General features: G+C 41.6%; 1 protein-coding gene across 3 annotated transcripts in view; it reads right to left on the reverse strand.

The window, feature by feature from the left end:
- Positions 1-17,598, reverse strand: part of LOC306914465 (glucosidase 2 subunit beta-like) — a 227,131-nt gene that overhangs the window by 117,125 nt on the left and 92,408 nt on the right. For all 3 annotated transcript variants that reach the window (XM_079491499.1, XM_079491498.1, XM_079491500.1), the window contains exon 10: positions 10,370-10,436. In XM_079491499.1, the coding sequence (XP_079347625.1) occupies positions 10,370-10,436 (67 nt within the window). The remainder of the gene's footprint in view (positions 1-10,369; positions 10,437-17,598) is intronic.

Raw genomic sequence — 17,598 nt, forward strand, 5'->3', positions numbered from 1 at the left:
TAACTACACTGGATATAAAGGTTATTTTTCCACATTTCCTGAAAAGTAACAGTTTTGGACAAGGGTTATGTCCGATAGAGACGATAAACATTCTGGCAAAAGCAAAGAACACAAAGGCGTGGACGATGTCCAAACATGAGAATGGCAGCGGGGCTTGGCTACAGCTATCGCCAATTAACTAATTAAGTAGCTGAGACGGTATCGCTACAGCAGCTGTAGTGGCAGCTGACTGGCATGTGAGGACGCCCCTACATCTCTCCACATGTTGCAAGCCGCTAGACGGTGCATCAACAACGGGGGAACAACAACGGGGGAACGAGAGAGAAAAGTAAAGTGAGAAGAGGAACTGATGACAAAGAGTGCTATGTGTTTGATTTTCTCAGATGCTCACTGGCTATTGTAATACCTGAGCTACTTATTAAAAGCTGCAATCCATTCATTTCTTGTGAATAAAACGTTATTTTAACCAATCCGTGCGGTAGGGCATTAAGCAACTAGTCGACTAGTTTACTAGTCGACTAGTTTACTAGTCGACTAGTAAATCCACTAGTCGACCGTGTTGGTACTAGTTGACTAGTTGATAAGAAATAAATATATTTTTTTTCCCTGATTTTGTAGGCCTCAAGATCAGGTAGATTATAGTTAAAGACACTAATGTACACAGTTTTTAAATGTACAAATATTTATAAAAAAAAATAAAAAATAGGTAGTTAAACAACCTAGTCGACTAGTAAACTAGGCAACTAGTCAACTAGAAAAATTACTAGAAGTGAATGCCCTACCGTGCGGTAGAGTACTATAGCTATTCGTGCACCGAGATGGGATCGAACCCTGCTTTCCCACTCGGCAACCTGACTCGCAAGTCACAACCCGCTGTGCTAATGGAGCAGAGCTTGATTGGCAGAGTTGTTGCAGCCGGGTATTGTTCAGAGCCGGGGAGGGACCAGAGCGCATCTCTGCATTTCACGTCTTATCCACGTCTTATCCCTCCCATCCTCCCATCCTTCACGTCCTTCATATGAGGACTACCACCTTACACACTTTTGACACCGGTGTAGAGATTCGTGCACTGAGCTGGGATCAAATCCCGACGCCCCAGTGGACAAGCTGACTCACAACCCGCTGCGCCAACAGAGTGGAGCTCAATTGCCCTAGCTGTTGTGGCCGGTTATTGTTCTGGGTCACAGAACAGTATGTTAATTCAATATAACTAAAATAACTACTGTAGTTGGTCTACTGTACCTGCTCTTCAACTGAGAAATATGAATGATGATCCAGTGGTCACGTACTGTAGGACCACTACTGGTTTATAAGAGGTATTGCATGAAGCTGAAAGCATAAAATCTCCCAGTAGAGATGTCAGCACTTGCACAAGAGACCCAGGTTAAAATCCTGGGTAGGGTAGGTAGGGTTAAATCAAGCTGCTTATATGTTAATATAAGCATGAGAGACATAATCTGATGTCTGGCAAGCAAAGACGCTCGTTTAGATGGCCTTTAGGTTACAGTGAGAACTACATTCAGTATAGATCCAGTCCTCATGGGATTATGCTCACAATGCTTTTACCATGCAATTTGACAGAACCATTTGTAAACAAGGTAGGCTTTTCCTTATATAGTCTGGGGGCCGAAGCTGATATTAAGACATTTGCTAAAACCTCTGGGTAGAAGCAAACAACATATCCAGTATTGATCTTTAACCCCTTGCCATGTGTTCTAGCCTGGTTGGCATCTCTGAAAATGATTTTTATGTAATTTTATCATTGTATACTTAAAACTGGTAAAATCAGATTTAGCTGCTGTTTAGCAAATGTGCAAATGGTAATGGTACTGCTAATGTTGTAATGTAATGCAAGTAGAAAGCTAATATTAGTTGATGCTGGCTAAAGTGATGAATATTATTTTCTTTGGGTGGGATGGAGGGTAGCTGATTCTATTCTCCTGGTATTCACACAGGCACTGAGCTGTGGTGATTGGAAGCTTTGCATGTCAGAGGTTATGTCATAAGGTTTGCTGCTTATGATCAAGAGCCATAAGATGGGGTGCTGAATACCAGACATGGAACTCCTGGCACAGACAGTACCAGAGGTCTACCAGGGCTTCCTAGATGGTGCTCTTGTAGCTAAGGAGACTAAACACAGCTTCAATGAAGTTCCTTTTGACCTTCGCCTTGAGCATATAAACAAAACTGGAAAGGTTGCTGGAGGGCTGATAGTCATCACCGTTGGTCCATCACATACAATGAACATGAAACCTTGGCAGACGATACCAGATCATTGTTTGGACTGACACATGATGATGAGGATGATGAAGACACCCACAAAGACTGTCTTCCATCAAGAATATAAAGATCATTCTGATGTCATTCAACTTGTTGAACAGTTCCAAAGATACCATGTCTTCCAACAGGACAATCTAGTGACTCTGACAACTTGTGATGTTGCTTCAGAAGATATACTGAAGGACCTTGGAAATGCTTGGAAACGAGTCCGGCAAGAAAAAAGCCTGGTCACAAAGAACACTGACTTCCACGACTTCCACTTACTCAAGCCTCTACAGTGCCAAGTTTGAAAAACCCAAGTGTGTGAAGCCAGACAGGGATATTTTCCGCTGCATCATTGTCTCAATGGAGAGTGGCAGAGAGGTCAACATGGATGAGCTTCTACAAAAGGAACTGTGTGCAGTCCCCCTGTTACTTGCCAAAACCAATGCGATGCTCAGACCAACCAACAAAGCTGAGTTAGAAAGCATACTACAAGACGGTTCAAAGGAGACAGAGCTCAGTTCTTCTAATGTGAAAACATGCACTATCATTGATGGAATGGCTTTAGTAAGAGAATTGGGGAAACCTCACAGGGATTATACTGATGGGTTCACACAGTGACTTCCAACAACCATCTCTAAGGCATCTCTTACATACATTTTACTGTTATTATATACATATTATTTGTTTTCAAATTTGACCTTACCAGACTGCAGAGTGGTTCTTATTTACTGATTACATATAATATTCCCATTACTGTTACAATATTACCCAGGTACAGTTAGACACATTATTATTGAGTGTTGCCATGTTATATTCAGTGTATTGTTTTATTGTTTATCTACTGTAGATGGATGTGAATGTTATTATCTTCAGTCTTGTGTTAGACCTGCTGTATGTTATCCATTTTAGTGAGATGTATGTTTTGCATTGTGCAATTTGTATACTCAAAACATATCGACAAAAACGCCTCTAAAGATGCCTGAAATGTAACTTTTACCATAATATTTGCAAATCTATTGCAATAACATTCAAAATAACTGTCCACATTGTTATTTTTATGTCCTTAATATAAAATACAAAAAAAATGCATTTCAAAGTAAAGAATAATAATTGGATTTTGACTATAGCATGAAATGAGCATTCAAAAAGGGCTTCTAAAGGTCACCAGAAAAGAAATTCAACATAACAACCACCCTAAAACTTCTTCTATGGGTCCCTTCTAACCAAAAAAATAGGTTGTCAGCTTCTACACAAACATCTACGCAAAAGTCATTTCTGAAGCACTGTTCTGTATTGGCCCCCAGACTAATACACGTAGGCAACCTATACTTACTGAGTCCACGCCATTTATGACAACAATGCAGTCTTGCGAGAATGAATAAGGCTGTTGCTGTAGTGTTGAAATGGTCAAGGCATTGCTCTACCATAGACGCCGTCCTTTTCTGTCACATAAAGGAAAGCACCACAGTGGGTTTGGCATGTGCATGTAGGCTTGTTTGCTCTGCACGGTTCCTCACAGCCTCTCTTTCCCCCTTCTTTCACACCCTGAATCAGCAGGTCCCTTCGGTAAACAAGGTGAGAGTGATTCTTGGATTTGCATATTCCCGTATAAATTATATTGCATTTGTGTGATAAGCAGTGCGCGCTGATGCCGGCATGTTATTTTTTCCAACCACAATGTTTTCATCTTTTTTTTCTTTGGCCTTTTATTTTCTTTCCACAACATTCACACATGCTGCTTCGCATTAACCCTGATTATCGGGGGACTGTAGCAAAGCGTGAAAGTGCCGCTCAGAATGCATACGTTTTCAGGGATGGAGGACGAAAAAAAGCAGCAACAACCCATCAGTGTTGGCCCCCCGGCAGGGGCCTGGACTCGCAGTCTCTGTCGGATGGTTAATTCAGGGCTGATAATGATGCATGCTCATGTCCGCCGCCAAGGACAAGGATGACAGCCGCGCGCAACAGGAGGGACAATGGTGGGGGGGGGGTGCGGGGGGGACTGCAAGGAGCTGATGGTTTAACCCATTTTGGCCTGACGTCGAAATAAAAAAAAAACGTTCGCTCTGAAAGAATATATATTCAAAGATTTGTGCCGCATTTTTACGATTTAAAAAAAATAGCAGACCTACAAGTTCATAGCGCGCCACTCGGTGGCGGGCTATGAGCTTGTAGATCTGCTATTTTTCAATAGCTAAAGTATAACATAATGCTTAGTTAAAACACCAAAAGGGGTTCCCGCCTAGAATGGGTTAAGAGATGAGGGGTGGGGGGGTGGGGGGGATGTGAGAGGAGAAGAAGAGGAGGTACTAGAGATGAGAGCTGATATGAGACCACCAGTTTTGAGTAGCTGTGTGTGTGTATAGTGGCTTGTTATGTCCACTTGTCCAGTGGATGAGGTCAGTATGGATGAGTGTGTGCGTTTCAGAAACATAAACATTCCAGATTAATTTGTGAGGTGCATCCCTCCTTTTCAATAATGAGCCTTGCCATGCTTAAGTGTCCGATAAAGGACAAAAAAAGGATCTTTCCATTACAGTCACATGTGCTGTAAGCGTAGAGCCTCTACCTCCATAAGTTCAGCTGAGGAAGGCTCTTTTTTCCCTTCATTCCCCTCACTTCCTTAGGAGAATTGGGCTGGTGGTATATTTTGGCTGCAAAAAGGCAGCCGGCGCGGACGGCAGGGGCATGAATATTCCAAATGACTAATGTTGCACATGCTTATTTTTGACATATCTGGCTTCCGCGGGGAAATAAAACACTTCTAATGCAGGGGGACCATCTGTTATCTGTTGCTGGTGTTGCAGAGCAGGCGGGCTCAGCATGCACACTTCTGCTCACACGTACACACACACACACACACACACACACACTCCGAGATACACGCACGCAGTTAGACATACTGACATACACGAACACACACATAGATAGACAGACATAGCCGTGGCGTGCAACGAGAGGCAGGCGTAGATGGGGAGACACATGTGCGTGCGAGCACAGCACACACACATCATTCACAAAGCCAAACCCGTGCGCACATGCACACGTGTACAAATAGCAGAATCCGCCGGGGAGCAGGCACAACAGACAGGCTCTAAACTCCTATACAAATTGCACGCTGTTTTTTTTTTTAATTCAGTGTGTTTGTCAGATGTGTCGTAAATCCAGGAAACGGGCTGACGGGGAATATACACATTTTTATGTTGGCCATAAATACCGGGGGCCTGGCTTCTAACGGCGGCTGAGCAAGGAGCATACCGTTGCTGTCGGGTGGAAACCTTGTATGTCAAAAACCCTTCCTTTTATATTATTATTTTAAAAGCCTATAAAACTAGTGAAAATAGCCGATCTATAAGAGCTCACAATGCGTTGCATCATGACGCATTGTGAGCTTGTAGATGGGCTATATGTTCACTAGTTCGGTGCGACACTCACACTGTATGATAAGGTAGGGCATTAACCCATTTTGGGCGGGAACCCCTTTTGCATTATGTTATGCTTTAGCTATTGAAAAATAGCAGATCTACAAGCTCATAGCGCGCCACCAAGTGGCGCGCTACGAGCTTGTAGGTCTGCTATTTTTGAAAAATCGAAGAACGACTGACATAGAAACATAGCTTTTTCAGAAAACTGTCAGGATGTAGAAGACATTTTTAGAATCTGATTTCAGGTCAAAATTGGTTAACTTACGAAAAACATAACATTTTGAAATATGGGGACCTGCTGTCTGCAAGGTTTGTGGCCGACAGCAGCGATATGTTGGTGGGGTGGGGAGTAAACTAACCGGGATCACCTTGAAAACAAAACAGTGCCAGGCACACAACACGTCTAGAGTTAGTGTGTTCTCTCTTAGAGGCACACAACACGTCTAGAGTTAGTGTGTTCTCTCTTAGAGGCACACAACACGTCTAGAGTTAGTGTGTTCTCTCTTAGATTTAGTTTTGAATTACTATGACCGAGGCAGGCAGCTCCCCAGGCCCACTAGAACAACTGCGACTGCACTATAACAACTGCGATCTTGCATTCGTCTAGTTTGTTGTGTTGCAGCCAGAGTTGGAGCTGCTTCATTCTTTTGCAACCTTTTATACCACATGAGGCATCAGGGTCGGGATAATTCGCTTTGTGGTTGTATCGTAGATACAAACGGAGTATATGATTATGAAAAAGTTTGCATGTACTGTATGTCATGACTGTGTTAGTGTGTTCTTAAAATGAACATTGGCACAAATATTGTGCTTTATAAATGCTAAAGTACAGTATAAGGCAAATTATAGTGTGTACCCGATGCAACAATGTCTGGTGAGGAACTGATTCATAACAATATTGACCTCCTCCGACTAGTTCGTTACTAAACATCTTTAGTAACGAGTCACATTAAAATATGTTCTAAAGTCTTAAAAGGACACTTCATCCTTTTTGCAACCAGATCTTATTTTAATGATGTTTGGCCGGGAGACAAGAAACACTTTCCTGGGGTTTTTATGTGGGTAATATGTGTTTTTTAGATATTTTAGTATTTCAAAGTGTCCATGATGTCATGGACACTCACTTCCTTCCTGGACTACAATTCCCATAATGCTTTGATGCACTGCTCCAAAGGGCTATCTTACTGAGACAATGTAGTCCAGGAAGTAAGTGAGCCCAGTGTCCATGACATCATGGACACTTTAAAATATCTAAAAGCACACATTACCCACATAAAAACCCCAGGAAAGTGTTTCTTGTCTCCCAAACATAATGAACTCATCCATCGCCAAGGACTTATTTAACTTCTTTTTGTGTCCTGGAGCGCCAAGGACGTGTTTTTCGTGTTTTATAACATGGTAAAAAAAACTTTTTTGAAAAAAATAAAAATATATAAAATAAAATAAAAGATATATGGTGGCGGTCAGGGCCTTTTGGCGCCCCCTAGTGGCGATGGATGAGTTAAAATAAGATCTGGCTGCAAAAGGGGTGAAGTGTCCCATTAAAGTCACACTATGTTTGTGTAACATTCATTATGGTACACATATTTTGACGTCACCACTGGTAACTGCCACCACTGGTAACTGCCATCACTGGTAACTGCCACCACTGGTAACTGCCACCACTGGTAACTGCCACCACTGGTAACTGCCACCACTGGTAACTGCCACCACTGGTAACTGCCATCACTGGTAACTGCCACCACTGGTAACTGCCACCACTGGTAACTGCCATCACTGGTAACTGCCACCACTGGTAACTGCCATCACTGGTAACTGCCACCACTGGTAACTGCCATCACTGGTAACTGCCATCACTGGTAACTGCCATCACTGGTAACTGCCACCACTGGTAACTGCCATCACTGGTAACTGCCACCACTGGTAACTGCCATCACTGGTAACTGCCACCACTGGTAACTGCCATCACTGGTAACTGCCATTGTCAGTTGATTTCGTCGACTAAGACGAAAAATGTTCGTTGACTACCTTTTTCCACTGACGAAAACTAAATGGAAACTACATGAAAACTAAGCTATGGTGACTAAAACTAAGACTAAATATGCTGACAATTTAGTCAACAAATAAAAACTATACGTCGCAGCGCGACACGTTGTGAGCTTGTAGATCGGCTATTTTCAGCAAGTGAAAAAATCAGTCATTACGACGGCATCAAGGCCCGCCAAAATACATTTTGTTCGACTAAATCAACTGTAGTTTTAGTCGACTAAAACTAGACTAACGCTAAGACATTCCAAGTGACTAAAATGTGACTAAAACTGCTGCCAAAAACAACACTGATTCCCAGAATTCAGTTCAAAACAAAACGGAATTGCTTCTTCAGGGTCCTGCTCGCGCCAAGGATCATTTAGAAATCAACAACCTCTTTGTGAGCAATCTGGGAACCCATCGGCAAAAAAAAGAAAAAACAGCACCCTCTGCTGTTTGTTTCCTTTTAATTTGCAGATGGGGGCAGGCCCAAGGGGCCAGTGAGGCTCTTCAACGTTGAAGCACTGGGCCCTAGTGGTAAGAGGAGGGACTACAGGTGGACCCGTGGATTCATCACGAGGAAACCCTATGCAGCTGGGCTTTAACATTGAGCGCTCTGTTGCACTTCCGCATTTGACCACCAAAATGTGGTGGTCAAATGCGGAAGTAGACGTTCTGAGACGGTTCTTCCGGGTGCTTGAAAACGCCACTGAGCAACTTCCACTGACATGAATAGCGGGGGGGGTCTCTATCCTTCTTTATACTCTATGGGCAGGCCCCAGTAGAATGTGTATAACAGGATGTTGGCCCATTTGGCCCGCCCTCAGCCCTCCACTTCCTGTGGTGTGCCTGTGTTTTCATTCCCACTATCAACAGTGCATACACATTCTGAATGGCCTTGCTGACGGATTGGGTAGCGCAGCACAGAATCTGTTCTTGGGAGATTACTTTGTCAGAAACACTATGGATTAACTTTAAAATCCATACATATAGATTTCCATTCATGTGTGGTTTTGTCGCCGAGTGTTGGGGACCAAACACATTTTTTCACCCAGTGTCAATAAGTCTAATGTAATCTGGGCGCTATAAGAGAAGAGAATATTATTCTCTTCTCTGCCAACATTGGAATGGTTATTGTTCAAAATATACCAGTGAAAGATTATTTTCTTCATTGAAAAAGTTACACAGGATGACTATGATTTTCTGTTTCCAGTTCAGCATCACAAAATGTCCTTCCTGTTTTACAAGCCATTCAGAATCGCATCTGTTTTGATGTTGTTATTATTAATCATTGTTTAACTTCCCAGACATGAGATTAACCACTTAAACAAACCCCAGCGCTATGGTGCGTTGTGAGCTTGTCGATCAGCTATTTTCATCATAATTTTGGGTTTATTTTCAGTCAAAGAGACAAGCACCAAGCCCAGGTAAACTAACTGTGGGCAAGTCAAAAGCGCTGTGGATATCTCTGCGCACAGTGCTTGGGTGCTGCTCAGGATGGCAAGAATTGGTATTGTACCGGTGGTGAGCGCAGACGCAATGAATTAATGTCTGTGATGGTTTCTGTCATCATATGTAGCAGTTAACTGTATCCAAGTACAACTTTGATCGGGTCGTCCAAATAAAGATCATTTCAGTCAAGGACCAATGGTAACAAGCGCTGTGACATTGCGCCCAGTGTCCGCGTTATCCCCACACTTAAGCAGTGGGGATAAGGGGATTCCTTTTGACTAGTGGAGCGCTACGCCACACAAACATGCATACACTCGCGCATATACGCGCACGCTCATGTGCGCGTATATGTATACATATAATGTAGGCCTATTAACCCACAATATATATTGAATGTTATTTTATTTACTTGCATAATGGGGACACTCACAGAAGTATTACATTGGGTGCTCCAGTGGGCAAATGATGGCAGAACTGGCAGTGAATACCAAGTCCTATCCAATTCAAGCATGTCTGCAACTTAATGTCATTCTTGTCCATGAATTGGCCTAGTACCATTACCAGACAGTCTGATTGAGCCTCTGCACAAGAAGACTTGCAGTCCAATAGCCTACCAAGCAGTCTACAGTATGTACAATATTTTTGTATAGTCTAAAAAAGAACATCAAAAAAATAATACATGTCCAATAATATCTTTGCTGGCATAATAGCGCCACCTAAATCTGATAATACGGAGGCAGACGGAGACAGAGTTTTCACTTACGGTTCATTTCCAGTTCCGTATCCTAGCAAACTAGCCTCATTCATAAAGTTGGCAAAGAGCGCCCTCTAGCGTAATCACTGAAAACACGCCATGCAGGCAAGTGTTGGATTTGGTATGATGTCCAGGGATGTCAATGGCAGACAATGTTCCAACTAGCCTCGATACCCAGGCTTTCATTTTGTCTGTTCCAACCTATTTTGTGAAATAAATAATCACACTTGAATCGTAATACATTTGAGCCACAGCCACACAACGCTGGACAGCCTGGCTCACAACAGCAGAGATGCATTTTGAATCAAGTGTGATCCTGGAATTCAAAAATTGCACGTCAGGCATTATAGTAGCCACACAGGTGAAGCATGATGAGTAGGAGGAGGAACAGTGAGGGGGTGCCTAGGGGCTCAGCGTGCGGCGGGGACGAGGTATAATATCTTACCGCTCTTGGCTGCATTGATGTGGTCTTCATCTATGAGTCTGTGTGATTCCCCGTGTATGCCTTTGATCTACGGACATGTAATGGAAAGAGAGAGGGAGAGAAAACAAGGTCAAAGATCCATACGCTGAAAGACCTTGGCTATCTCCTACATTAATGCATACCTCTGTGTGTGCGTGCGTGCGCGTGTGTGCACGTGCGTGCGTGCGTGCGTGCGTGCGTGCGTGCGTGCGTGCGAGAGATGGGCAGGGGGGCTGCAGGGAATAGTCCTCATGTGCAAGTCTCAGTGGACAGTAAAGAAAATGCACACCTGATGTTACAACATACAGTACATGTGGCTTTCATGCTGTCAGGGGGTATGGGGAGCCCATTTGTTTCAGTGTTAGACAGTTTACAGATGAAAGACAACCCTGGTGGATGCTGCTGTACACCAGTGTTCTGGTTTAAAGGACTGGTTCACCCCGAAAAATACCTATTTCCTATCGATCACACACCCCCTGAAGCCTTGAGTTCATGGAGTTTTGTTTTTGTCACATTCCTGCTCCTGAGCCAATAATTTGATGATCGGCGTTGTACTGTAGGAGACTCTTTACGGACCAAGGCCTGCTAGATATATATATATACCGTAATTTCCGGACTATAAGCCGCTACTTTTTTCCCATGCTTTGAACCCTGCGGCCTATACAACGGTGCAGCTAATCTATGGAATTTTACAGCTAACGGCCACTAGGGGACCTTAAAACACTAAAACACCTGCGGCTTATAGTCCAGTGCGGCTTGTATATGTACACATTAGTTTTTTTCCCCTAAATTTAGCTGGTGCGGCTTATATTCAGGTGCGGCTTATAGTCCGGAAATTACGGTACTGTATTAGGGCTGTCAAATGATTAAAACATTTAATCAGATTAATCACAGCTTCAAAATGAATTAATCATGATTCATCACCATTCGAACTATGTCCAAAATATGCCATGTTTTCCTGTATATTGTTGTGGAAATGGACAGAATGACAGAAAGCAGATATACATTTTTTTTTTAATGTTTTTTGTTTTCTAATGCATTTAGTATATGATGTGATGTGAGCATTTGTAGGCCTAGCCTACACTTTGAGTTAAATTAATACTGGCTTTTGGCCATGTAGACTGGGGTCCCCCAGGAGGAAGTCACTAATGTTGCTCTGGAGAGAGAAGTCTGGAACACTCTGGTGGAGCTGTTGCCCCCGCGACCCGACTACGGATAAGCGGTTGAAGATGGATGGATGGAGACTGGGGTCCCAGTCCAGAGATGAAAATCATAATGAAATGGCCTAAGCTTATTTCTATCCATTTAATTTGAGGGTCCTTGAAATTAAAATGTCTGAGAATCAATGGGTTAAACTGTAGACTATAGTTAATTCACAAAATACAATAACATGGCACATGGCACCATTTTTTAAACAGGGCTTGGTTTAGAAAAGCCTATATTTTGCACTAAAGTAATATATTGAATAACATAAATGTAGGTTTTAAGGCATCCTCAGACGAGCACTCCATCGTCACCAGTTATCCTGATTCTCTAATACATTTGGCCTGCTATTTGGTGCTTTGCGCTCCTGTGTCTTTCTTGAGTACTGTACATCCACGTATTTTAATGTGTTAGTGTGTAATCAGTAAACATTTTCAACTTGAATAATTATTTCATCAAAATCTAATGTACAGTATGATTGAAGTGTTCCCTTAATTTGTTTTAGCAGCATAGTGTGTATGCAGTATACTGTATACTGTACTGTACTGTACACATTACACTATACAGTGTATAGTGTAATGTGTATATTAGTGGAAAGTATGAATTCTTTCTGGGGCATACATAATGCTATAGATAGAGGACATGATTTCCACACGTGTGGGGAGAAAGGGGAATATAGGTCTTGTTTGATGATTTAGTGCACATTGCATGCCGTTGTGTTCTCTTCCACTGGGAGCCAGACTCAAATCTTGATTATTTGAGCGAAAGGCATTAACAAATGGAAATGTGACTCACCATCTCCGAAGAGAGAAAGAAAAAAAGATTATAGATATGAGTTCAAGATAAACGGTGACATCGCATGTCACAAGTTTCTTTCTTTCTCTTTCTTTCTTTCTTTCTCTCTCTCTTTCTTCTTTTTTTGAATGAATGAATGAATGAATGGTTTATTTTGGTCCTTGTTTACAAATCAAAATAATAATAATAATAAAATACACTTGTGTGGACTTACAACAAGAACATGAAACAGAAATGTAAATGTCCATCAAAATCAGACACAAATTCATGACCGAACTGGAAGCATAATGCTTATTTTTTGCCTATCCTTGTCCTATACAATTCTTTAAAAACAATATGTTTTAAGTTTGGGGGGTGTGGGGTGTGTGTGTGGGGGGGGGGGGAGTAACAAGAAGTGAAAGTGTGAAAGACACACTGAAAACATATAATCCACAAGCAAAGCATCACTGATTTAGACAACAGTTTCATAATAAATAAATAAACAAAAACAAATACACCCCTAAGATAGGAATGACAAATGTTGTTTGTATGATCGTTGACAGTACATTCAAGATGAAGGAGAAGAATCTGAAGATGAGCAAGTTTATCCCCAAGCTGGGTGTACTGCTCATGGATGTGCTTATTCCCTCCATTTGATATCCAGGCCTACAGCCTGGTGTCGTGTGAAGAGAACTTGCTAAAATAACCAAAAGCACTTAAGTAACAAATAAAACATTCATGAAATGCACACTGTATGTGTAGAAGCTTTTGAAATGATGATGTAACCAAAGTCTAACTTTGATTTAATTCCATTTATTCTGACAAATTCACAGGACAAAATAACAAATGCAATTTTGACATTGAAGGGTTTACAGCAACTATTAACTATTTCCTGGCATCCAGGGTTGTGGAAGCTACTCTGCAGAAGATGTGCATTCTGTTCGCAACAGTGTTGATTTTGTTGACTAAAACTAAGGCGAAAAATGTTCGTCGACTACCTTTTTCCACTGACGAAAACTAAATGGAAACTAAATGAAAACTAAGCTATGATAACTAAAACTAAGACTAAATATACTGACAATTTCGTCAACAAATACAAACTAGACAAAAATGTTAGGGACTAATGGACAAGAGATCCAGAAGTCATTTTACACTTGGTTGCATGCTGGAAATAGCCGATCTACAAGCACACAACGCGTCGCTTTGCGGGCTTGTAGATCGGCGATTTTCAGCAAGTGAAAAATACAGTCATTACGACAGCATCAAGGCCCGCCAAAATAAAATGTAATCGACTAAATCAACTGTAAATTCAGTCGACTAGAGTAACTCTAAAACATTCCGGGGACTAAAATGTGACTAAAACTAAATGAAAACTATTCAAGAGACTAATGACTAAAGCTAGAATAGAAATTTGCTGCCAAAAACAACACTGGTTTGCAATCAACGTTGCAAGTGAACCAGGCAAATTGGCAAATTGTATTCACACATATGCTATAGCAGAGACTTCCTCCAGCAATATACTGTAGCACCTACGCAAGTGATTGGAATCAGCATGACGCAAATGTGCCTGCGGAGATTACAAGGAAATCTTTTCATGACGGACACAAGAGGAAAAGAAGAAAGAAGGGAGGGGGTGCGACAAAAGCTTAGGGGGTGTCACGACGACTGTGGTCGTGCGTGTGTTAGTGATTAGTTTTGAGTATTAGTTATTATGAGTGATATGATGTAATATAAATATATTTATTGGTTAATATTATATATTTATATGAGGTTGGTATTGTTATAGTATATATATAGACCTATCTTTGATATCTCTTAATATATACTGTATATATATACACACACATCTAAGTAGACTTGCTATGAACCATGTACTAGAATAGAGAGCACCTTCTATTGTGTATGTGTTCTTGTTCCACTCCAGGTCGGATTGACTGTGTATAATTGCCTTGTCAGTGACATCAGCGGGGGGCCGGCTTTGGCCAGGGGTCTGATCAACCCCTGTCTTCCTTATTGGCTGCCGGTCATGTGACACCCAGTGGCCATGGATGCACAGAGTCCTACATATTCTGTCAGTCTGTGTCTGACAGCTGGTCGAGGAACATCACTATGGTCTTCCTCCGACCCGCCGCTACTATGTGACTTACTTACTAACTGTGAAACTTCATGATACTGTTTGAAAACCGTTCTGTTAAGTCTCCCTTTGGAAAGGTTTGCTTTATTAGTTAGGTTTGCTTAGTTCAGGTTTGACATTCAACTTTGCTTATTGTCTTTTCTTTTGCTAAAGAGCCATGTATTGTAAATATACACTTTATTAAATATACAGGGAAGTTTGTGTTCTCGCCTATTCTGAAACCTGGCTTAACAAGACTGCCAGACTCTGACTCACACACATGGACCCCCTCCTTGCCTGAATCTACAGGCAAAGGAGGTGTGCGTCATGATAAATGACAGGTGGTGCAAATAACAATAGTGGTGAGGAAGAAGATCTGTACTGTACTGTACCCCTGATATTTAATCATTATCAATGTCCCTACACCCCTCCTAAAGTATGTTCCCCATGTGCACTGTTCCCACAAATATTTCACACTATTGTTTAGGCCTATATGTATCAATCCAAAAACAAATACTGATACTGGCAGCCAAACATATTACCCAAGAATTTGATGAAGTCTTCCCAGATGATGATGGTTTAACGATGATATACCATATCAAAAAGACATGGTCTACTGTTACTATTCTCAGTACAAACTAGGGATGCCAGAAAGTGACCATCAGCCAAATCGAATAATCGACAGCTGTGCCGATTAATAATCGATTTTTTTTTTTTATCAATATCAGATAAAACTTCTCAGTTCTCATTGTATGCTAGTTACTGCCATTCAGGATGGAAAATGAAATCCATTTGGATTTGGGGAGAAGTAGTTTCATAAGGGGCTGGTATGAAGTACTTGATATAAACAGAAAACGTTCAGTTCACTAGTCTACACTCTACTCTACAACTGCCTTCATTTCATCTGATTGTCTGTCTGGCAGGCACTTAACAAGTGATCGTTAACTGTGTCTGTTAGAGAGAGGGGCAGAGAAGAGTGGCTTTGCTCAACTTGATTTATACTTATATTCTCCACTCTGATGAAGGTACATGTTCGATATATTATGCAGCCTTACTTATTAGCCTATACTTTGGCTAAAACATTTGTTTTATGAAGATTATGAAATATTATATATTATATATATCGATTTCGGAGACTCCGATGATTCATCGGAAAATCGATTAATCGGCGGCATCCCTAGTACAAACCCATTAACTTAGATTATGGCTTCATCCATTCACAAGGCCCCACTGGGTGACTCAGACCACAGTATACAGTACAGTCCTTCTCAGACCATCTGTAGACTACATCATCTCTATGTTCTGAAGAGGGAGAAGCCTATGAGAAAGAGGATCCAGGAGTGGGATATTGTTGACACTCTGAAAGGGTACTTCAGTGCACATCATGGGGAGTAAGCAAAGCAAAGCAAAGTCATGTCTTTGTGGATTCTTCTGCCCGTATAAACGAGATGACAGAAGTTGTATCAGGTTATATACTATACAGTACAGTAGACTTATGTGTGGGTGCAGTTATTCCAACAAAGATCAGAAGAGTACCCAAATAACGAGCTGCGGTTGACTACGAGGGGTAAAGGAGGTACTAAATGAGGAAAACATTATGTGGTTTGCTTCCGGAAGTCTGCGGGCTAGGAAAGAGATACAGAGGATGGTAAACAAGGAGATGTACAAGGCCAAATGCCAGTAGAAGGACAATATGCAGAATCAGTGTAATGCTAGGGCTGGATGAGCTGGCATAAAGACAATGGCAAAAAAAAACTTAAAAAACCACTAAAAAAAGTATTTACTATATAGGCCATGGTCCCCCAGGGGTCTGTACTTAGCCCTGTCTTTTTTTCCTCTAGTCTACACCAAATCTCTTTGCCAAAAATAGCCGATCTACAAGCTCGCACAGTGATGCGTTATGCACATTTAGATTTGCTATTTACATTGAATGTTTGCATAAGTTCACAGCGGCATATTATGACATGACCAGAAAAGGGATTTATGTGGTAAAGGGAGCGAGAAAATTGGACCTCTATTCAGATTAAAGGGTGTGCCTGTCTTCTACCTGGCAAACTGAATGAATGACTACGAGAGAGAGGGGATGGAGACAACATCCCTCTGTGGCAAGAGATGGTCACTGCTGGGATTTGGAACGACATTTAAAGAAGAAAACATTTTGGGCGGGAACCCCTTTTGGTGTTAGCATTATGTTATGCTTTAGCTATTGAAAAATAGCAGATCTACAAGCTCATAGCGCGCCACCGAGTGGCGCGCTACGAGCTTGTAGGTCTGCTATTTTTGAAAAATTGAAGAACCACTGACATAGAAACATAGCTTTTTCAGAAAACTGTCAGGATGTAGAAGACATTTTTAGAATCTGATCTCAGGTAAAAATGGGTTAAACATTCCAATACTTCGACATATTTGAGAACATACGGCATATGCCATATATGGAAAATCTGTAAATAGTCTGTAAATAGTCGGTTGATGGCAAGTAGCTTAGTTTACTTCACTAAATCACTACTCAACCCAACTGAGTGGAATTGTCTTTCTTAACACTCACAGGATAGATACCCAGGTGGTCCCGATTGTGGAAAGCATCAACCGTAGTCCCACTGCCCATAGTCCCTAATCCATCCTCTCCTAACAATAGTACAAGCCCTACCTAATCGACCGTTAAATCACTTGAGGGGATTGTCAAAACCTGCATTATCAACTCATGTACATAAGAAGGTCCAGGACCCACTACAATTTGCTTATCGCTCAGCAAGAGCGACAGCTGATTGAAACACATGGACAAGTTCCCTTTGCGGATTGCTTTTAATACAATCCACCCCCTAATTCTGTCTGATAGACTGAAATAACAGGTTGGATTGTACTCAAAGCTGATCCCATGGATTTGTATGTCCTTATAGGCAGATCTCAAAGAGTAGGCAACATCATGTCGGAGATCGATGCATTAAAGGGATTGTGACATTCAAAAATACGTTTTTGTAATTTTTCTTAATTCTTTTAGGTTTTCTGAAACCTGCAATTGCACCCAAAAAACCTGAACATTTAACATTCAGTAGATCTTCTGTGGTCTGGGGTTTTCTGGCTCAAAAACGTGCTCTGATTTCCGTGCTGTTTGTGATGTCAC

The sequence above is a fragment of the Electrona antarctica genome, assembly GCF_951216825.1.
Source record: "Electrona antarctica genome assembly, chromosome: 21".
Lineage (NCBI taxonomy): Eukaryota > Metazoa > Chordata > Actinopteri > Myctophiformes > Myctophidae > Electrona > Electrona antarctica.